Raw genomic sequence first — 23,203 nt, forward strand, 5'->3', positions numbered from 1 at the left:
TGGGGCACCTGAATGGCTCAGTTGGTTAAGTGTCCAACTTCAGCTCAGGCCACGATCTCACAGTTTGTGACTTCAAGCCGCACATTGGGCTCTGGGCTGACAGCTCAGAGCCTGGAGCTTGCTTCAGATACTGTGTCTCCCTCTTTCTCTGTCCCTCTCCCGCTTACGCTCTGTCTCTCTCTCTCAAAAATAAATAAACATGTAAAAAAAAATTTTAAAGCCATGGCGCTAGATGAGATAAATTAGTCAATTAAAAGGAGGGAACAAGAAAGTCCCAAGGAGTGAGCCCCTTACATAAATGTGAATGGTCTTGAAGATGAGGCACAACAGAGATTTCAACCATGTCACATGATGCACAGACCCAGTAAGATGAGTAGTGAACACTGACTGTGAATTTAAGAATTTGGAGATAACTGGTGATCTGGAAAGGGTGGAGGGAGTGAAGGGGAGTAGAAGATACAGGCTTTAATAAGTCACGGGGATAAAAGGTCCAGCATAGTCAATGGTATTATAATAGGGTATGATGGCAGATGGCAGCTACACTTGTGGTGAGCACAGCATAATGTACAGAAATGCTGTACACCTAAAACGAATGTAACATTATGTGTCAACTGTATTCAAAAATATTAAAATGAGCTGTTTCAGTACAGAGTAGAAAGGAAAAATTTTTGAAGTAGAGTCAAGTGAAAATACAAGAATTGAAAACAGGCACTACAGATTAATGCTTCTCAAACTTTAATGTCATTATAAGTCATGAAGATCCTTTTAAAATGGAGTTTCTGATTCAACATGTCTAGAGTAGGATCTGAGAGTCTGTATTTCTACCCAGCTCCTTGGTGGCTGATGTTGTTGGCCAATCATAGTTTAAGAAGCAAAAGAAGAAAATCCTTTCAGAAATTTTCTATAGGGGCACCTGGGTGGCTCAGTCGGTTAGGCGGCCGACTTCAGCTCAGGTCATGATTTCGCGGTCCGTGAGTTCGAGCCCCGCATCGGGCTCTGTGCTGACAGCTCAGAGCCTGGAGCCTGTTTCAGATTCTGTGTCTCCCTCTCTCTGACCCTCCCCCGTTCATGCTCTGTCTCTCTCTGTCTCAAAAATAAATAAACGTTAAAAAAAAAATTAAAAAAAAAAGAAATTTTCTATAAAAGGGAGCAATAATATGGGATGAGTAAGCAAACTAACAGGGGGTGTGTGCAGGGTCAAGGTAATTATTTTTAGAATTCTCATTACCACAGCAAGTGTATTTGAATGTCAGTGGCATTCTCTCCAGTGTTGAGAGAGAGAAAAAAAAATGAAGATGGAGGAGAAAAGGGATAATTGTTTGAACAATGTCCTTGAGTAGTCAAGAGAAAATAGCATCCAGTGATAAATGAAGGGAAAGCCTTGGAATGAAGTACAGACAGTTCACACATACTACTAAGGAAGGATGCAAGGTTCCTGGGTATAGATGTAGATGAGTTGGACAGTGGAGTGCATAGAGGTTCTCTTCCAATTGTTTTTAATTCTGAGTTCAGTAAAATACTTAGCTGATTGGACTTGGGAAAAGATGTTAGATGTTTGAGGAAAGAGAAAACAGTGTGAAATAATCATGAGATGCAAAGAAGGGTTGAATAGGTGAAGCACAGAGAACTTTTAGGGCAGAGAAACCTGTACTATATGATACTATAATAATCGATACATGTCATTATACATTTGTCGAAACCCATAGTATACAACACTAAGAGTAAACCTTAATATAAACTATGGATTTGGGGTGATAATAATGTGTCAGTGTAGGTTCATCAATTGTAACAAACGAACCACTCTGTTGGGGGATGTTGGTAATGGAGGAGGCCATGCATGAGTGGCAGTGGGGGCCAGAAGGGAAATCCCTGTACCTTTGCTCAGTTTTGCTGTGGACCTAAAACTGCTCCAAAAAATAAAGTCTATTATATAAATACACACATAAATACATAAACATGAGAAAGTAAATTGACCAGAACAGTTGTTCTCAATCCTGTCCACTTTTGACCACTCACTGACCACTCATTTGACCACTCAACCCTATCCTCATTGACCACAATGACCACTTTTGTAACATACTTTTTAGCACCTTTGCTACTACTGTAAAAATAAAGTAATAATTTAACCTAGCTACACACATATTTTTAAATCCACATACTGTCCTCACCATAATGTAAAGAAATAAAAGGAAAGTAAGTCATAATAAACTAACAGGTATTTACACGTGTAAATGCTCAGGTCTGAGTACACGGAGACTAACATCATCTCCATAAAACACTTACTGCCCTCTAGGGGGCGATACTACCCTTGGTGACAATAATTATGTTGCTTGACACGACTTCCCGTTAAGCTTTTGTGATTTTGCAGGAGACCCATTAACAAGGTTGTTTGTTTTCTTCAGCTGCTTGGATGTAAGTAAGCTGAGAGTAAGTCGAGTTACATCTAACCAGGGTATCACCTTTACTCTTTACTGGGAGGGTAAATGGACTGATCAGGGCACAGGGCAGCTTAAAGTCCAGGTCCGCAATCCCTTTCTGCATTTCCATAATTTAAGAAGATCATGGAAAAAAACAGAATTTGATAATATTGCTCACAACCCATTTGGCAGCAAAATCCATCCTGAATAGACACACAGCTATTTAGAGCCTTTACTGGTCCCACTTCTTTGGGAATAATCATCAATTTCATTGCAGATGGTATTATACAACATGGTATAGGAATTACCATCTTTCTAAAATTAAAAAGAAAAATGTGAACCTGGAAATATATTAGACCTCAGGGGTTTGGATTTATGACCAAATTAATAAATTAATTGAGCCATGTAATCTAAGGTGGACCAGATAAGAATCAAGGGCAAGAGCAGTTGAGGGGCAGTGAAAAGGCAAGAGCCACTGGATGGCAGATCATCGCACTGGAAATACTAGAAGTGAACTGAGAAGGTTAAAAGTGATGGTCCCAGACTGAGATGCTTTTAAATGAGACTATGAATCCGTACAGTTACAGGTAATGACAGGTTTGAACTCTGAGGTGGTAGAGGTGAGGAAGAATCATCCACGCGGATACCAAAATCACTAAGGTAAGCATGGGGTACTTGGATTTGACTGCATCAAGGAGTAGTGCCGAGTAATACAGTCTGAGAGCCTAAACGTCTAAAGAACGGGATGGTGCGAGCAAGAAGAGAGAAAAGAAAGGTCTGGAGGGAGCAATGAGGGACAAGGAGAACATTCACCACAAACATTCTCATGGTATGGAGTGACAGGAGTGAAGAAAAAAGAGCCTCAACCTGAGAGGGGTTCAGGGAAAGCCAGGTCCTCTGCTTTGTTAGGGCTAGAAGATAATGGTCATTGGCAATCCAAGAGCAAAGAAGGACTGGGGATTCTGAAAAGGCATCAGATTGGCTTACTTAAGGAAACATACAGAGCCTTGTTACAGGGAGGACCACTGCAGAAGTGTTTGGCCACTTGCAGCAACTGAGGTAAATGGGAATAATTGGCTCAGTATTAATGCTACGCATAAACAACAGCAGAATTGTGCAAATGAACCAGCCCTACTCAGCTAAAATGGGGGTTTAGGGCTCAGTAAACTTTTTCTGTAAAGGACCTGATAGTAAGTACTTCAGGTTTTGTGTCACAATGACTCAACTCTGCCAGGGTAATACACAAAATAGCCATATCCAATAGGCAACTGAACTGGCACGCTTCTTTTCCAATAACATTTTACTCATGGTTAATGAACTTTTAATTTGATATAATCTTCAATGTCAGAATATATTATTCTTCTTTTGATTTTTTTGTTCAATCATTTAAAAATGTGAAAACCTTTCTTAGCTCATGACAGGGCAGACCACATCTCGATAAGGCACCACAGAGAGAAGACGTCTGAAATTTTACCCCCTCTGTGGAGGGTGTAAAAGAGAAGAATAGGTTGCAACCAGACTAGGGAGGTCCTGAAAAAGCATGCTAATAATGACTTTTCACTTTTTCTTTTTTTTTCCGGTATGCTTAGGACCTACTCAAAATTGTCACAGAGGTAAAAGATATCATCTCATCAGTGTTCAGGAAAATAAATGGCTGTCAAAGGAAAAACCGAATGAAAAGACAAGAGAGTGTCAGTTTAGAAGTCTTGGCACTTACAATGAGGGGACACAAATGCCCAGAGACCCCTTTGTTTGAGAAAGGATAAGCCATTCAATGTCATTAGAAATAATTACAGTGGCAATGCTGAAAGGGTATTAAATATACAATTGACTTTCTCTCTGAACATACCGTAAGGAGGAAGGTATCAAATGAACAAAAAACAGCAATTCAATACCCTGAAATGGAACCCAAAGAGGGAAGAGGATTGCCGATAGAAGAAACATATACAAGACACAGAGACAGAAAGGAAAGAATATTTAGGAACATTAAAGAGACTTCACTTACAGGAGTCAGAAGGTAAGAAGAATATGATGCTGGTGAAAAAACAGGGGAGTGGAGGTACACATGGGGAACGTTAGAAAAGGGGATCTAACGGTATGGTCCCTCCAGTTACCAAAGCTAAAATTATCTTCTCTTGGGTTTGAGAATTCTTTTTTATGACAATTCCTTAAAATAGTTTCCTCTCTTGAATTTTACGACTGGCTTTCCTGGGTGAAACCCCAAAAGCTAGGGAAAGGAGAAATCCCATCGTAGAGACTACAAGTGATTCTTACCCAGAAAGGCACATCTGAAACCCATTCCCAGGTTCAAAGGACTTCTGGACTCGGCAAGCAAGAAACACTTGTAGAATCCTACGATAGCAGTAATTTCTTGGATCCCTCTGCAGGAAAGAGAAAAATATACCCAGAAACTTCTGCCATTACTCTCCATATTCACCAAAGCAAAAAATCCCAGTAGAAGGGAAGAAAGTTGGCGAGGACTCAAGAAAATCCATTACTTTCTATATTGCCCTTTGCTATTTACCAACTGTACTCCTAAATGGGGCAATTAAAGTTTGGTCCTGGGCTGCCTCTCTTTTCTACCTCCTCCAGGAGAGGGGAGGTTAGTAACCTCCATATGAAAAAATAAATAAATAAATCATGGAGATACGACAGAGTTTGAAGACATGTATGTACACTGGCCCCAGCCTACCACTGAAGCTGAAACCAGAATGAAGCAAAAACCAGGCATGTGATAATCTGGGGCAGAGAATTTCAGACAGAAGACAAGTGCAAAAATCCTGTCAGTGAGCTTGGCATGGTTGTAGAAGAACAAGAAAAGAAGGTTAGGCTTGGGAGAAAAATGAGTACAGTTGACGAAGAGGTGGTGGGTACCGGCTAGATCACTGGCTGTCTTCTAAGGAAGGAATCTGAATTTTTTTCTGAGGGAGATGGAAAGCCTTGAAGGAAGTGGCATCTCATTTACCTTTTCAAAAGATCACTGTGGTATACCTTATTCTTTCAATGGTGCCTTTTAAATTTCATAATTTCAATCTCATCCAATTTATCTTTTATTTCTTTCTATTCAATACTTTTTGTGTGTTGACTAAGAAATCTTTCTCAACCCCAAATTTAAGAAGATGTTCTTCCATTTCCTTCTCAGAGTTGTATTATTTTACCTTTCACGATTATATCTACAATCCATAATTAAAGCTACAATCTCGGACTTCTTTTTGTGTGTAGTATGAATGAGTAGTGAAGATTCTTTTTCTTGCCACGTCGATAGCTAGTGGTCTCAAAGTGTTTTTGGAAACACTAGTCTTTTCCCACTGCCACCTTTGTTATGAGTCAGTGTCCTAGTCAATTCAGGCTTCTATACCACAATACCATATGCTTCCACATACCAGATTTATTCCTCATAGTTCTGGAGGCTGGAAGTCAAGATCATGGCATCTGCATGGCTGATTCTGGTGAGAGCCTTTTTTTCCTGAGTTGCAGACTGCCAGCCTCTCATTGTATCTTTACAGTGGTAAAAAGAGAATGAACTAGCTCTTCCCTCTTCTTGTAAGGGCACCAATTCTATTCATGAGGGCTCTACCTTCATAACCTTTCGAATGCTCTGCCTCCCAGTGCCATCATATTGAGTGTTAGATTTCAGCCTATGAATTTGGGGGAGGACACAGGTCAGTCAGGTCATTCCAGGTGTACAGGTCTGTTTCTGGACTCTGCTCTGATATATTGAAAGTCTTTCCATCATTTTAACAAACTTTATAGAAAATATTTAATGATGCAAGTTAAAAAGATGGATGTAACTAGAAACATAATTCTTACTTTGTTTATTCCTGCTGCACTCTCTTGTGGATAGGAGGGCGAAGTATAACTGGAAAACTGAGGACCTGCACTATTTATTAATATAAAGTAGATCACCTACCCAATTTATTTTAAAGCACATTTGAGATTTTTTTTTAGTTGAAAAAAAAGATATATTTAAGTTCAAAATTAAAGACAGTCTGGGGAGCACCTAAGGGGCTCAGTTGGATAAGTGTCCAACTTCATATCAGGTCAAGATCGTGGGTTTGAGTCCTGCATTGGGCTCTGTTCTGACAGCTCAGAGCCTGGATCCTGCTTCAGATTCTGTGTATCTCTCTCTCTCTCTCTCTCTCTCTCTGCCCTTCTCCAGCCCATACTTTGTCTCTCTCTCTCTCTCTCAAAAATAAATAAATATTAAAAAAAATTTTTTTTAAAGATTGTCTGAATCACTGATGTTCATACATTTACCCATTTTGATCTGTTTCTAATGACACATATAAACAAATTATTTAGATCTACATTTTTCAAACCTGTTAAAGTTTATTTATTTTGAGAGAGACAGAGAGAAAGAGGCAGAGAGAAAGAGAGAGGAAGAGACAGAATCTCAAGTAGGCTCCGGGCTGTCAGCACAGGCCTGATGCGGGGCTCAATCTCAGGAATCATGAGATCGTGGCGGGGGGGTCAAAACCAAGAGTCAGATGTTTAACTGACTGAGCCACCCAGGAGCCCTTCAAACTGTTTTGACTCTGACAAAATACTGGTAACTACTCATTAATGGGTTCCAACTCACAGTTTGAACAACATGAATTTAGATCTGAAAATTAAAAAAAAAAAAAAAGGACTATACGAATTGTGTACCTCACAACTAGTAATTTTATTTGTAGATATGTCATCATCTAATTTTATCACTTCAAAAATAATATAAAACAGTAACCACAATGTTCTACAGGTTTTCTATTTAAAGTATATACACCTCAAAAAGCCTGGAGGAATAATGTGTCACAATGATCTTCTCTTGCACCAATGTGTATTTTACTGGTTTTCCACTTACCACATTACAGATACAAAAGACCTGTAAAGGTATTGTTAAATGGCCGATTATGTTGTATAGAATATATCCCTAAAAGCCACGGTACTTCTACACAGAGATGGCACTGAGTTTCTAAAAGGTTTTCTGAGAGGTATGACTCTTGATTTGCATCTTGAAAGAGATATAAATTTGGAATCGGGGTTGGTGGTGAATTTCATGGGAGAAGTGGTATTAGAGACAATATTCTAAGACATACATTACATTTTTCTGGGCTGGAAATAGAATTAGATTGTGGAGCTCGTGTCTGTCCATTAACCAGATCCTAAATGCAAACTAGCATCTGCAATGAATCCTAGAACAGATTTTTTTTTTAAAAATTAGTGGGAAAACTGACGAAATCCAAATAAAATTTTGTTAATAGTATTGTGACAATGTTGGTTTCTTAACTGTACAAAATACACATTGGTTATGTAAGACATTAACATCAGGGGAAGCTGGGTGAAGGGATATATGAGAACTCTCCATATCATCTTTGCAATTCTTCCTTAAATCCAAAAGTACCTCAAAATATACATTTTTTCAAAGACCATGAAATCTGAGGTTGACTCCAAAAATTTTTTATGGGAAAGAACAAGGCAGGAACTAATTCAAGTTAGAGGAGGCCCTGAAAATTTTCTTCAGGTGAACCCAATTTTAATAGGTTCTTTAGTAGGAAGAGAGGTTATGTGAATAGTCCATTCTTCAGAGGAAAAAAGGATGTTATGAAACTGCCAAATAATAACATTCACAAATCATTGCCAAAGCTCAAAGAGAATATGCAGTCTGAAATATAGCTTGTAGGTCCCGCACTTAAGCCCACGGCTGAATTCTCCCAGAGAAAATGAAACATGACAATATTTGTGTGGTTACAGCTTTTGTCTAAAGAGCATAAAGACTGTTGAAATGTATGACGGTATAATGACAAGTCTCAATCTTGTCAGTGTGAAGTACCAAACAGCTTCCACTTAGATTTAAAAACAAAAAACAAAAAAACAAAAAGCACAGAGTCCACCCTCACCTATTTCTCCCGCTCCCCACTGCCGCCTCTGGGGGAAGTGGGCCAAAAGGGGCAAACTTCCAGTTATAAAACAACTAAGTCATAGAGATGTAACGTACAGCCTGGTGACTCTAATACTAATAATACCATAAATTGTGTATTTGAAAGTTGCTAAGAAAATAATTACCAGAAGTTTTCATCACGAGAAAAAAATGTAACTTTGTGGCGATGGATATTAACTGGATTTTTATGGGGACCATTTCACTACCCATATATGTATATAATCATGTTATACACCTGAAACTAATATTATGTTTATGTCAATTATATCTCATTTTTTTTAAAAAGTGCAGAGTCAAAATGTGCCTTATTATGCCCTCTTAAAAGTCATCATTTACTAAGATATCACATTCTAGGTAGAAACATCGATTATTGACTGGGTTTTGGGGTTTTTTTTGTTTTTTGTTTTTTGTAGAGAAACTCTAAAAATACATTTTAAAAGCCCTTTAAACAACTGACTGAACTTGAAAAAATTAGCTTTAAACTTGATGTCAAGATAGAAAGACTTGGGGTCTAAACTTTGGCCCATAAAGGAATACCTGCACAGCTTTGAAGAAAGCATTTGTCATTACTGACTTATCCACTTCTTTATCCATAAAATGGGTAATAACAATTCATAAGGTTGCTATCAGTACCAAATAAGTATGTAAATAGGCAGTATAAATGACAGAAAATAATAAAGCAAGAAGAGACTTCTTATAAAATGATGGCATCTCTAAAACGCCATAATATAATGTAAAATGCTATATCTCAAATAATTAAGCACACTTGAGTTCTATTTTTTTGCAGTCTTACTGAGAACTAATTGGCATACATCACTGTATAAGTTTAAGGTGTACAGCATGATGGTTTTTTGCATCATTATGAAATGACTACCACAATAGGTTCAGCTAACATCCATCTTCTCATCTAGATATAATAAAAGGAAAGAAAGGAAAAAAGGGAAGAAACTTTCTCCATGTGGTGAGAACTCTGAGGATTTACTCTCTTACCTTTCCCATATATCATAGATCAGTGTTATCTATAGTCATCATGTCATATGTCTCATCCCTAGTACTTCTTTACCTTATAAACAGAAGTTGTACCTTTTGACCACCTTCCTCCAAATCCTGTTTTCCCCCACTCTCTGCCTCTGGTAACCACAACTGTGATCTCTTTTGCTTTTCTCTCTTTCTTTCTTTCTTTCTTCTTTTTTTAAATATTTTACACATAAGTGCTATTGTAGAGTATTTGTCTTTCTCTGACTTAGTTCACTTAACACAATGCCTTCAAATTCCACTTATGTTGTCACAAATGTTAGGGATTCTTTTTTTTTTTTTTTTTTTTTATGGCCGAGTAATATTCTGTTATATTTATACACCAAAACTTTTTTATCCATTCATCCATCTATAGACACTTAGTTATTTCCATGTCTTGACTTTTGTGAATAATATTGCTATGAACATGGAGGTACAGATATCTTTTTGAGTTAATATTTTCATATCCTTTGGATATATTTCTAGAATTGGGATTGCTGGATCATATGGTAGTTCTATTTTTAATTTTTCAAAAAACTTCCATATTGCTTTCCTCAGTGGCTGCACCAATTTCTAATCCCACAGGGGTTCTCTTTTCCCCATGTCTACCCAGCATTTGTTATCTCTTGCCTTTTTTGATGAAGTCCATTCTAACAGGTATGACACTTGAGTTCTAATCTGAATTTAGGTGCTTAGTTTACTTACTTGCTTTTTTGGCTCCTCTGAATTATCATTTTTAAATGCAAATAAAATGATGATAATAATAATAGTAAAGATAATAATTTTATAAACTTGATTTCTAGATACTAAAATGAACAATGCATGTAAAGCATCCAGTTAGTATTAACTAGATCAAACACAGATTGAAGCTCCAACAATGATACAACAGTTTACAAGTTTAAGGTTAATACGCATTTACATATGACATGCTTTCTGGTAACAGTCCATTCCCATTACTCTTAGGATGAAGATCTAACTTCTTACCATGGCCTACAAGGCCCAAGAGTCTAGCAATGCACATTCTCTCTTGCTGTCCCTCCTTAAATAGTTATTCCCTCTACTGTTAGAGAAGTTTTGCCTTCCAAACTGCCTTCAGATCATAGCAGTTTTGAGGGAACCTTCCCTGAACTTTCAGATTCCATCACAGCCTCCCATTATGGGCTCCCTTAACACCAAATGCCTACCCTTCATGGTCCTAATAATAGCTGCATTTGACATTTACAAACCATGATTATTTAGTTGTCTGCCTTTATTTGAGTTTTTGATATTTATTCACTATGGATTTTTGCACTTTTATTTTTTTAAATACTGCATTAAAATATTAATTGTAGCCATTTGCAATGACGTGGATAGAGCTAGAGTGTATTACACTAAGTGAAGTAAATCAATCAGAGAAAGAAAAATACCATATGATTTCACTCATATGTGGAATTTAAGAAACAAAACAGATAGATGAACATATGGGAAGGGGGTGGGGAAGGGAAGAAAGGGAAACAAACCACGAGAGACTCTTGATGACAGAGAACACACTAGGTTGATAGAGGGAGGTGGGTGGGGGATGGGCTAGATGGGTGATGAGCACTACAGAGGGCACTTGTCCTGGTGAGCACTGGGTGTTATATGTAAGTGATGAATCACTGAATTCTCCTGAAACCAATACTGCAGTGTATGTTAATTAAAATTTAATTTAAAAAAAAGGAAAAGAAAAATTCAAAAATATAGTTAAAAAACTAAAAAATATAATATCATTAATTCTAGTTACCAAATTTTTTGGCATTTCTTAAATTTTTCTGTGGGGAAACCTGTGAGTTATTTGCCTCACCCTAGTTTCCGGCCCTGCTACTTCAGCCTGCAAACTCCAGAAGGCCAGGGATCCATACCCTCAGGGCCTAGAACAGTGGCCTATCTGGGGAAAAAATATCTTAAATATGTGTTGAGTGGATTAAAGCATACTTACAGTTTTCACAGTATTTATAGTATTTCACATTCTAAAAATACCTTAAATATGTGTTGAGTGAATTAAAGCATATTTATAGTTTTAACATTCTAAGCTTTTTAAGGAAAATATTTGTTTGTAACACAGAAATAAGTAATCAAAATAGAATTTTTAAAAACTAGCCAAGATGTTATTTGTAGAAGAATTACTATGACTAAAATTCCAGCATCCAAAAAATTACTTGTTTCCATGCACCATTCTCTTTGTACCAATTTCAAAAGGCAGCCCACTTTTGTTTCATGGTTTAATTGGTTCCCTAGCTCATTTTGGAGAACTGCCCTTGAGCTAGGTTCATATGACAACAGATGAGTGCCTTCTTTTTGGTTTACTTCTTCAGGAAAGCTGAAACAAAATAGAAGCAAAAATAATTTATGTAGAAGGTGGAGTGTGAAATGTAAATTTAGATTTTCTAAATATGTCGTCTCCAGTTTCCAGACAAAGTCACACTAACACAAACCAAGTGAACAGACAGAATCAGTGGTGAGGAAGGGATTATAAATTAACCTAGTTGATTGTATGTACTGTCTCAACTGTTAAGGGACTGATAACAAAAGGGTGTGGTCTGGTGAATTTGATAAAAGAAAGGATCTTCAGTTTAGGTATGTGTGCATATCTCTCTTTCTATATATATGTATAACTATCATCATCTTTTACATATAAATTATATTTGAAATAAAAATATAAGTGATATATAATGTATATATAATTTATATGTATATATTCAAATAAAATATGTTTATCTCTTATTATCTATACATATAAATTATAGATACATGATTATATGTCACTTATTTATATTTTTACATATGTATATAAATATGATGATACACAGAAAGACAGAGAGATACCTCCGGCGATGAGGGGGACTTTCAATGACATTGACATATAAAGGCTTGACTGACCAATGACATTGCCATATAAAGGCTTGGAAAGAATGGTCTATTAGAATTCTTGAAGTGGTATTTCTATTGAAACCTAAAAAATTAACATTTTTATCACCAAAAAAAGGGTTGGTGAAAACCAGCTCTGAAAACTTGTCTATAAAGTTTATACAGACCATAGTATGGCGCCACAGAGAACAGGAGAGAAGCAGTTTCTCACAATTTTTGCCTTCAGAAACTCACCTACAAATAATATATAACAAGGTAAGGAGCTAAGAAGCTTCATGTAACTTCAATCTCAAACGGATGAGGATCTGGTATGACTACCAGGGGAGATGAGGGAATAATACCTAGAAAAACAGTTCACATATTTCCCCCATTGGAAATGATCTTTTACTTTCTGACCTCACAACTGATATTCATTCAAAACAAATTTAAAAAAAAATAGCATGGAGAACTGTTCCCAGATATATATGTGAATTGGAGACAAGCTGCAAGTAAAATTTAAGAGGTTTTTAAACATTGATTTGGGTTTTTGTTTTAATGGTCTGTGTGCTTACACGAACTATTAAACTTCACTAGACCATAGCCAATGGCAAGCGTTGATTGACCGCGGCTTTCCAAGTGAGTTGTGTTACCTTTAAGGATATGAGCAGTCACATTAATGCCCGAAAAAGAAAAAAAAGCAGTAATTCTGAGGCTGGAGATAGGTGGGGTGGGGAGTAGAGGCTGGGGGAGGGTAAGAGAGTGCAGAGCAAGGTGTGGTGTGCGTTTGGGTAAACTTTTTCTAGTAGGTAAAAACTGCTTCCACCACTGGATTTTCATTTCATTGAAAAATAACTGTATAAATATGATTGTACCTAAGTTGATTTGTTGAACAGACACTGAGTGCCTCTACTACAGGCTAAAACTAGGCGACTGGAATTCAAACAGGTTTGCCCACGTGGTGAGGGACCAGGCACTGAGGTGTACCGGGGCGGGGTGGGGGGGTGGGGTCACCCCTACAGGGCAGGCTCTCAGCTAAAGGTGACGCGGGGCGGGGGGGGGGGGGGGGGGGGGGGGGGGGGAGGCAGGTGTAGGCGGCCAACCCTGACCTGGGCGGAGCAAAGCCACACGATCTGCCACTCCACTGCTACCTGATGTCCTTACCGAAACAGGTTTGGTAGAGCCTTTTCTAGGAAACTCCAGCCTAAGCAATGCAGAGTTGAAATGTAGGTGTAGCCTAATTTGAATGTGTCCATCAAAAAGAGGGCGGGTATAGTAGGCGGAGCGTAAAGCAGGGAAGATTTCAGCTGCTGTTGGGGGGCGCCAGTAACAGTTTCTTCTTGGTCTTTCTTTTGGAAGGAAATATCAGAGTGCATGGGTAAGTGTTGTTTCATGGATCTCTGCCTTTTTTTTTCAGATATGGGGGAAGGTGTGTGGTATTGAGTTCACCACTTAGAATGTATTTTTAACATGGGTCCTGTTCAAAAGGTTTTGAAAAACATGGACAGGAAGGGTTTCATCATCCTAGAACCAGTGGGGACGGACCTTGGCTAGGAGACTTATAGTGTTTAACTGCCTTGGGCCACCGGCCTCAAACTTCTAACACAGATAAAGGAGGGAAACAAATACACTTTCATGAAAATAGATGCCTGGTTGAAATTTCCTTGAAGTTGCATTTTTTAAATTTTGTTTGAAAAATTCATATATTTCACTGCAACAAATGGCTAGATCTATATTAAAATATTTATATTAAAATGTTCACATTATTAAATCAAGAGAGTATAGCCGTTTTCCATTTCTTCCCTCCTCTGATTATCTCTGAAAGTGACACAACCATCTACCAGTTACTCCAGCAAAAAACCGAGCACCGCTTGGTCATTATTGTTTTCCCTGTTTGCCTTACTCCCTTTATCCAATCCTCAAGGAAGTTTAGAACGTTCTGTCTCTGTTTTCCCTCTCCCGCCATTTTCATCTTCACTACCAACACCAGCACTCTTTCTGGACTGCTAAATAGCCTAATGGATTTTTCTGCTTTCACCCCTGCCTCCCTAAGTCTACTCTCCACATACCTGTTTAACCTCAGCCAGAGCATGCTATTTCCTGGTTTGAAAGAAACCCTGTAATGGTTCCCATGGGTTTGTGAAAGAAATGTAAATGGCTCCCCTGGCTCGCAAGATTCTGCAAGGTCCCCCACCTTATCTCAGACCACTCCGGTCTGTGCCAGCCACAGTCTGTAATAAACATGTCTTCCTTTGTCCTCCAGCATGCAAATCCCTTTGTACTCCCTGCTATAACCTGGAAAGAGCACTCTCCTCCCACCTCTTTCCACTGGCTGATACTTTTTTTTTTTTCAGGTCTCAGCCTAAGCCTAATGCCCCACCCCCCCACCTTGGATGCTGTTGCAGACATTCTTCCTTAAGATGGCCTCCTCCATTTCCTTTCCTTCTCATACTCTAATCGCTTATACTTCATAGCATTTTACTCAACCTGAAACCATTTTGTTTAGTTACATTTTTATTTTACACAATAAAAGCTCCATGAAAACCAGGAACTTTGGATCTTTTTTTACTGTTCTAGGGTGAACACCTAGAACAACGTTTGGTACTAAATATTTGTCAAATGATTGAATAAGTAAATGATGCACTCTTGGAAGCACCTTTATGCCAGTTTGAGAAATATAAAACTATATTATTGTCATACCATTAAGTATTTAATATCCAGATTCTGTCTTAACACCATGTTTACCGAGTACATTTTCCAAGTAGTTATTTCCACCAACAGAGAATGTACTTGTTATATAAACTGGATTTCCCATAATAAATTAGTAAGTTAGTATTTCAGTTTTTACATCACTCACAAGCTTGAATTTTGTGTAAGAAATGGGAGGATCTGTCAAATAAAATCTAGCTTAGAAAAGTAAGGGCTACATTTGGCTTTGATAAGTTCATAAAGAAAATACCTCTCTCTTTTAATCCCCATCTCCTAATTAGATGTCTTTTTCTAGGGAACATTTGGCATCATTGATAATCAACTTTTTGGAACCTCTACATTAAGTGTTTTGAAAGTCACAAATAATTTTTTAGTAAATTAATTTTATAGATTTGCTAAACCAGTATCACCAGTATGATTACTAATGCATATATATGAATTCATTTCATTAGACAAATGTTCTAAGCCCTGGGACATATGAATAAAGCAGAAGAGGACCTTGCCCTCATAGACCTTACAGTCTAATAGGTAAGACAGATCTTAAAGTAATCGGTACCAGAGACTGATCAGTGTAAAAGAGGAAGTTTTGGGAACCTAACTGAGCCTAAGAATGAAGGGAAACTTGCTTGAGGAAGTGATGTTTAAGCAGAGGTCAGAAATATGGATGAGAAATGAGCTTGTGTGAGTGTGTGTGCGCGCTAATAAGGGAAGGAGGAGTGAGGGTGGGCAGGATTAAGAAGGAACAGCATACTGCTTTATTGGAGGGAGAGTTTATTATGGCTGAAAATAAAATAGGGGAGCTGAAATTAGCAAGACATAAACTTGGAGAGAAAAGCTGGAATCAAATCAAATTGCACGTATTTTAAATGGCCTCAATGGGGGAGGGGAGTTTTGTATTATCCTACTCAAACTTTAGACTCTTTGCTAGCGATTTTGTCCAAAGAGGTTATATTCATTAATACAAAAAAGAAAAAATCAAGAATAATTTTTAGCTAAAAGAACAAGATTTTGTTAGGCAAATTTTCCTGAATACAGTCTCCTGGTTTATTTCACCTTTTTAAAAGAAGCAATAAATAATAATACTTGTACCATTTAACATTTTATATATCTATCTGTCTATCTATATATATATATGTATATTTATATATACACACATATATATAGCTTGAAAATATTTTTAAATACCTGTGCTTTTCAATTGCTAAGGAAATAATGTTTTAAGTTTCTTAAACATTTGTGTATATATATATATATATATATATATATATATATATATAACGTAGAAATATATATACAAATGTTTAAGAAGAAATTCAAATCTCTTCCCTTAGCAATTTATATATATAAAACATTTACGTATTGTACATAAATAATTTATTTATAACTTACATTTAATTTTTTTAATGTTTATTTATTTTGAGAGAGGGGAGAAAGATGGAATCCAAAGCAGGCTCCAGGCTCTGAGCTGCCAGCACAGGGCCCAATACGGGGCTCGAACTCACTAGCCCTGAGATCATGACCTAAGCTGAAGTAGAATGCTTTACCTACTGAGCCACCCAGTGACCCTATAATTTATATTTTAAGTCTGTAATTTACATAAAACATTATGCATTGTATATTTATATATATATCAATGTTCAAGGAGGCATTTCAAAAATCTTCCCATAGCAATTGTAAAACATGTTTTGTTTTGATGCTGTGTATTTGACAAAAGTAAATAGCATGATTCTTTTGAGGTGGTATTTTTAAATGTAGCTATTTAAAAATATTTTCAAGCTGTTAGTTTTCTGTCCATTACCTTCACATTTACTCCTTTATAAAAAGCATTTTAATTTTTGTCCTACAGCAGGACATCAGGACAATAAAATTAAGAGATCTTCCATAAGGCACACAATTGTAACATTAAGCAAAAGACTCTTAGAATTTATCATATTCATGCTCTAACTTTTATAATATTGCTTTTAGATTTTTGAAATTTTTTTAATTAATTCATTTATTTTGAGAGAGACAGAGAGAGTGAGAAGGGTGGGGAGGGGCAGAGAGAGACAGAATCCCAAGCAGGCTGTCAGCATGGAGCCCATGTGGGCCCTGAACTCATGAACCATGAGATCATGACCTGAGCCAAAATCAAGAGATTTTTCTGAACTGACTGACCCACCCAGGCACCCCACTTTTAGATTCTTAAGAAAAAGACAGAAAACTATTCAAGGCTAAACTCCGCTTGCCTTTATTTTGGCTTATACTCGTAAAAGATGGCAACGCATGGATTTCATGTGTCTTCTTTCTGAATCTCCATCTTGTGAAGAAGAAACAGAAACTACACATGGGCCAAATCCAGCCTCTGCTTGTTTTGTTGGAATGCATGCTCGTCCTTTATGTATCATCCATGGCTGCTTCCGTATGACAAAATGCAGAGTTGAACAGTTATGACATAGACCATAGGGCCCACAACGCTTAAATCTAGCTCTTTATTAAATTAAAAAAAAAAGAAAAATGCCACCCTTGGTCTAGAGTAGTATCTGGAACATCACAGGATCCACCATATATTTAATGAATACAAAGGTAAATAACACTAGCTCACATAAACATTCAGCATTTGCTCTGTGCCATGATCTGTGCTAAGCACTTTATATGCATTATTTAATTTGAATTTCCCAACAGTGTTATATAAGAAAATAGGCACATCTTACTCCCTCAGTTGCTTCAAGTTTTTAGTCAACTGCTTCTACCTCAGGCAAGCCTGCCTGAGCTCCCTATTTAAAATTGAGAACTCCTACTTTTTACTAGCTCCCTTGCTTATTCTGTAGCACTTTACCTTTTAATGTGTGACATAAAATAACTTATTATGTATATTCACGAGACTGTGTACTCGTGAGGCACAGATTTTTTGTATGTCTACTTACTGATAGATCTCAACCTATGAGCAGCCTAGAGTAGGGCTAGCACATAGTGAGTACCCAGTAAACATTAGGTGGTCAGTTGGAGAGGGCAGATAATTTGTGGGGACCCCCACATAAGATCTAGTTATAACCCACATCCTGTGTCACAGCTCATTCTCTTACTTTCTTGGGTTTGTCAGAGAAGAGGCAAATGCAGCCATTTCGCTATTAAAAAGTGAGTTTGAGGCCATTTTTTAAGCTCTGACAGTGTTTCTAAAGTTGGAATATAGTTTATCTAAAGGTTACTATCTCAAAGCAGGTGTTTGCTGAAGGCAGTTTACTCAGATCACTATCACCTGGAAGTGGTTGGTATATCCTGGTACAAACCTTCAAGGAAGAAGCAACACGACAATATGGACCAGCAACTGAAGAAAAAGGTAAAGACTTGTGGCTGGAAAGGCTTGGGTAGAAGAGCCTTCAGTGGGGATAAACCAAAGCCATCCAAGCCACGGCCAGCCCAACAAGAACCTTTTGACATGCCATGGGCCTTAGAAGATGAAGGTGTATTCTTTGAAAGTAGCCACCTAGTTGTTGGAGAAGATTCCTTCTCTGATTGTTACATAGAATGCATAATAAGAGGTGAGTTTTCTGAACCCATCCTGGAAGAAGACTCACTGAAGTCCCTTAACTACCAGGAAGAAGAATCAGAACAAGAGCTTTCTCAACAGGTTCTTACTGCAAGCTCGCTTCTGGGAAAATCCTTGAAATGTGTGCAAAAAGGGGCAAAACAAGAACTTTCTCAGCAGACTGGAGGGAATTCACAGCTTGAGTATTCAGAGTATGAGACAGGCAAGAAGCTTTCTCCTGGAGGAATACCCAGCACTGATGTATCAGATCCTAAACAGTTTGCAGAATTTGCTAGAAAGAAGCCCACAAAAAATAAGGAATATGATGCTCCAGAAAGAATTGTTTGTCCTCACAGTGGATGCACAAAAAAGTTAAAGAACAGAGCTTCCCTGAGAAGGCATCTCCTCGTTCATGCTCCCCGAGATCATGTATGTGCAGAATGTGGGAAAGCATTCAATGAGAGTGCAAAACTAAAAAGACATTTTCTGGTTCATACTGGAGAGAGGCCATTTCGGTGTACTTTTGAAGGGTGCGGAAAACGTTTTTCCCTGGACTACAATTTGCGTACCCACGTACGTATCCATACTGGGGAGAAACGTTTTGTGTGTCCCTTTGAAAGCTGTCACAAGAGGTTTGTCCAGTCAAATAACCTGAAAGTTCACATGTTAACTCATGCAAAGACCAATAAAAATCCGTGAAAGAGAAGATAGAAAATAATCCTTAAACAAGATGAGCATATTAACAAAATAGTGATTTGGGGACATATGTACCTTATTACTATCTCCCAAAAAGAACTTTTTCAAGCAATTACAACCCTACATGGTATATATTTTTTTAATGTTACTACAATGCTCCTAAAACTTATGATATCATTTTAGAACATTTTAGAGCATTTGCTAAATGCTCAATTTCCAACAGTGTATTTCTAATGGGAAGGCCAGTAATTAATTTACTTCAAAAGCATAATCCTTAATACATTATGAATTGGATTACTAGATTTTCACATGCTATAAGTACGAAATTAACTTTTTGAAGTGTGTAGTTGCCAATTGTTTAGCTTTTTGCCTTTTAGGAATAAACTTCATGCTACGTGTGATAATCATAGAGAATGAAAATTTTGCTGTAGATTGTCAATAAGTAAATGAGTAGTTAAACATTTTTAAAAGATAAATATTTTTTAATCCTTTTTTATCATTGTATGAAACTATACTGAAATCATGTAGTTAGATTTGAATAGTTATTTGGTAGTATCAATTCATTTGAGTCCATTTTAGGTATTTTAAAAGGAAATAAAACTCCAGAGATGCTAAATCTGGATTAAAAAAAATCAGAGAAGTGTGCCTTGAAAAGAGATACCAGGGGCGCCTGAGTGGCTCAGCTGGTTAAGCGTTTGACTTCGGCTCAGGTCACAATCTCAGGGCTCGTGAGTTTGAGCCCCATGTCAGGCTCTGTGCTGACAGCTCAGAGCCTGGAGCCTGCTTGAGATTCTATGTCTCTCTCCTTTTCTGCCCCTCCCCTGCTCATGCTCTGTCTCTGTCTCAAAAATAAATAAACATCAAAAAATTAAAAAAAGAAAAGCAATACCATTTATTTGTCTTAGAAATTAACTAAACATTGCAAAGGTTAATATTTAAGTATTGGTGAGGGGTGAGGAGAAAGCTACCCTTCTACATGGTTGGTTAAGATATAAATTGTCACAGCTATTTTGGAGGGTTTTTTTGCAAGTGTGCTTTATAAGTTTTCTAGGGCTGCTATAACAGTACTACCAAATGAGTGACTTAAATAGCAGAAATCACAGTTCTGGAGGCTAGAAATCCAAAATCAAGGTGTTGAAAGGATTAGTTCCTTCTCAGTATATGAAGGAAGGATCTGTACCTGGCTTCGCTTCTTGGCTTTTATAGATGGCTGTCTTCATGTTTATGTGGTTGTTTTCCTTTACATCCATATCTCTTCCCTCTGCATGTCCATGTCCAGATTTCCTCTTACAAAGATACCACTCATTGGACTAGAACCCATCCTAATATGCTCATTTTAACTTGACTACCTCCATGAGGACCCCATCTCTACAAAAGGCCATATTCTGGGACACTGGGATTAGGATTTTGAACAAATTTTTAGCAGCACGCAGTGCAAACCGTAATGTGCATTCCCTCAGATTCTGGAATTGTATTCTACAGAAATATCTGCACTAATGTGCAAAGATATTTGTTCAAGGATGTTGAGCAAAGCATATTGATTATAATTTCTATCTTAGATGTCCATTAAAAGGGAACAGGTTGCATAAATCATGATACCTCTATTCAGCAGAACGTGTGCAGATATCCTTAAAGGAACTCTGACTGTAAAAGAAAGGAAACAGGGCCACAGCCAGAGGAAAGCCACAGAGTAGGAGGAGGTTTGTTGTTTTTAATAGATGGGACAGAATCTGGGGTAATTCATATGCTATGGAAGAAAATTCAGAGAAACTGGTTAAATATTCTGGATAAAGGGAGACACTGTGTTGTCCAGAGGCAGCTGGTGAAAATAAAACTATAGTTTCAATATAAGGATTAACTGAATCCCTAACTGGAATAATATGATGGGCACAACAAAATGCAGCTATCAAACTTGGAATGTATCTCCCTTCCCTACATTAATAATTATAAATACTCAGATATAGTTAGGATATTACATTTGAGGTAAAGATTTAAGACCCCATTGTTGGTAATGGTAGGTAATATGTACCATAAATTTAACAGCTTTTCAGGGGAAAAAAAGAAAAGGAAAGTAGATCAACTTTAAGATTAATTTTGATTTGAAAAATGCCAGAATGTAAAATCACATGATACCAAAACAATTAAAGAAAAAATGAAGGACTTATATTTTGGCCTCAGAAGGAGCAAATAGTTACTACGTAATATTGTGGAAACTTTAACTTTTTACTTATAATGTATCTGGTATGGCATTTATACCATCATTTCTATAGGAATGTGGGTCCTGAGTTTCTAAGTCAAAAGGAACACTGGATACATAATCCATTTATAAATTTGGAATTTCCTCTAAATCAAACACCTGAGTATAGAATTTAGGATGGAATTTAGTACTTGATTTGACGAAGATGATGGAGCATTTTGTCTTGTTTTTGCTTTAACATTAATGTGTTTGATTTGTTCCTCTATGGATTTCTACCTCAGAGTTGAATTAGGATGTAGTATCTCCAAAGGGTAAGTAAAAGGCAGGATTAAATAGAGAGCAGTCAAGACTAGATTAAAAAAAAAAAAAAAAAAAAAAAGTCAATGGCAGGGTTTAGGGAGCAAGCTCTTAAGACCTGGGACTCAAAGCATCAAGAGGGATCAAGATTGACTTTCCCTTTGTAGAGGCTGGTCTCCTTCTGTAGATTACTCTTTCTGGAGGTAAAGCATCCAAAGCTCAGTATTTACAACATAAAGCTTAAATGTACAAGAAATACCAGTTTGAGAATGGGTTTATGTATCTGGATTTCAAGGCTTCACTTCTGACTTGGGAATAGGATGCTCCTTGACTAGCCTCCTAGCTGTTCATTGTATTTTCCAAAGAAGATCCCTAAAACTGCTAAGAATGTAAGAGGAAGAAGGCAAGTGGATGAAAAAGGAACAGAAAAGGAAATTAGCTAATGAGGATATGTTATCTAAAATCTTAATAATGTTAATGTTTTGGAAAAGATATGTACAGATACTTTTCTATATTAGTATTCTAAGAAGAATGAACATAAGATGTGTGAACACATATCCAGAGAAAACTGAAAAAGGAAATCAATCCATCTAGATTTTCAGATGTCTCCAGGCACTAACATGGTATTTGGATTCATGGCTCATAGCCTTTGTGTGTGTGTGTGTGTGTGTGTGTGTGTGTGTGTGTGTGTACGCACATGTGTATGTGGCCAAACATTAATAGTCAGAAGGTAACACCAGAGAAATGGCTTTCCACAAAAAATCAAAATCCTAAGGCACTTTTCTTGGTATCTCTAACACATAGGTCATAGTTGACACTTAATAAATTTTGGAATGAGTAAATGTGTAAAAATACAGCTTGATATGCTTTTTAAAAAAGTTATTATACAGTTCTCAAAATCATACATAATTCAAAAACAGGTAATCACTTGTCTTTACATAAAAACTCCTGGTTACTATGAAATAAAGGTGAACAACTTCACTAGATTAGTATTTGCTCATTGAAAGAAACATAGTATTTATTAGCCATGCATATATCAACTCTTACTCCCAAAAGGTAATCACCACTGTTAAAAAAGAGTTTTAAAAATGGCTATATTTTATCATTTTTAGTAATAGTGGTAATTATCTTAAATCTCATCTTATTTTCCTGTCTTTGTCTAAAAGACAGGAGACTGAGGGTCTGTTCATCTCCTAACATCTTAGATAATGAAGCACTAACCTACATTGAGAATTCTATCTACCAATACTATGATTAATTAAAAATGTGTTAAGACACTTACATTCCTATTTTAAATTAGTTTCTTTTATTCCTGGTAGGTACACAGATCTCTCAAACAGTCATATTTGATTTATTTCATCATCGATACAGCATATATTGGACACAGAATTTCTATTCTATCTAAAAAAGAATTTTATACAAAAGCAGATTTGTCAGATTCCTTTCTGTGGAATATGCATGTGCAGAAATCCACGTGTGCTTATGTTTTAATTACCTAATGCACTAGCTATGAATAAATTGCATGATTACATCCTACACTGGACACAGAACAGTGCAAGATATATTAAAAAGCCATTATATTTGCAACT

General features: G+C 37.0%; 1 protein-coding gene across 2 annotated transcripts; it reads left to right on the forward strand.

The window, feature by feature from the left end:
- Nucleotides 1–13,379: 13,379 nt before the first annotated feature.
- ZFP42 (ZFP42 zinc finger protein) lies at nucleotides 13,380–21,664 on the forward strand. Of its 2 annotated transcripts, none has more exons than XM_019422167.2 (3): nucleotides 13,380–13,588; nucleotides 15,372–15,447; nucleotides 18,115–21,664. In XM_019422167.2, the coding sequence occupies exon 3, from the start codon at nucleotides 18,212–18,214 to the stop codon at nucleotides 19,121–19,123; it is 912 nt and encodes a 303-aa protein (XP_019277712.1). In that variant the 5' UTR covers nucleotides 13,380–13,588; nucleotides 15,372–15,447; nucleotides 18,115–18,211; the 3' UTR covers nucleotides 19,124–21,664. The 2 variants fall into 2 exon arrangements, with proteins under 2 accessions (XP_019277712.1, XP_019277711.1); XM_019422166.2 differs by having other exon boundaries at nucleotides 18,118–21,664.
- The last annotated feature ends 1,539 nt before the right edge of the window (nucleotides 21,665–23,203 follow it).

Source organism: Panthera pardus, unplaced genomic scaffold, assembly GCF_024362965.1.
Source record: "Panthera pardus isolate Hobbes unplaced genomic scaffold, ASM2436296v1 HiC_scaffold_13, whole genome shotgun sequence".
In the NCBI taxonomy this organism is placed as follows: Eukaryota; Metazoa; Chordata; class Mammalia; order Carnivora; family Felidae; genus Panthera; species Panthera pardus.

What these genes read in the sequence shown, in the direction of transcription:
- ZFP42 (XM_019422167.2), top strand. Translation starts at nt 18,212, where the DNA reads ATGGACCAGCAACTGAAGAAAAAGGTAAAGACTTGTGGCTGGAAAGGC.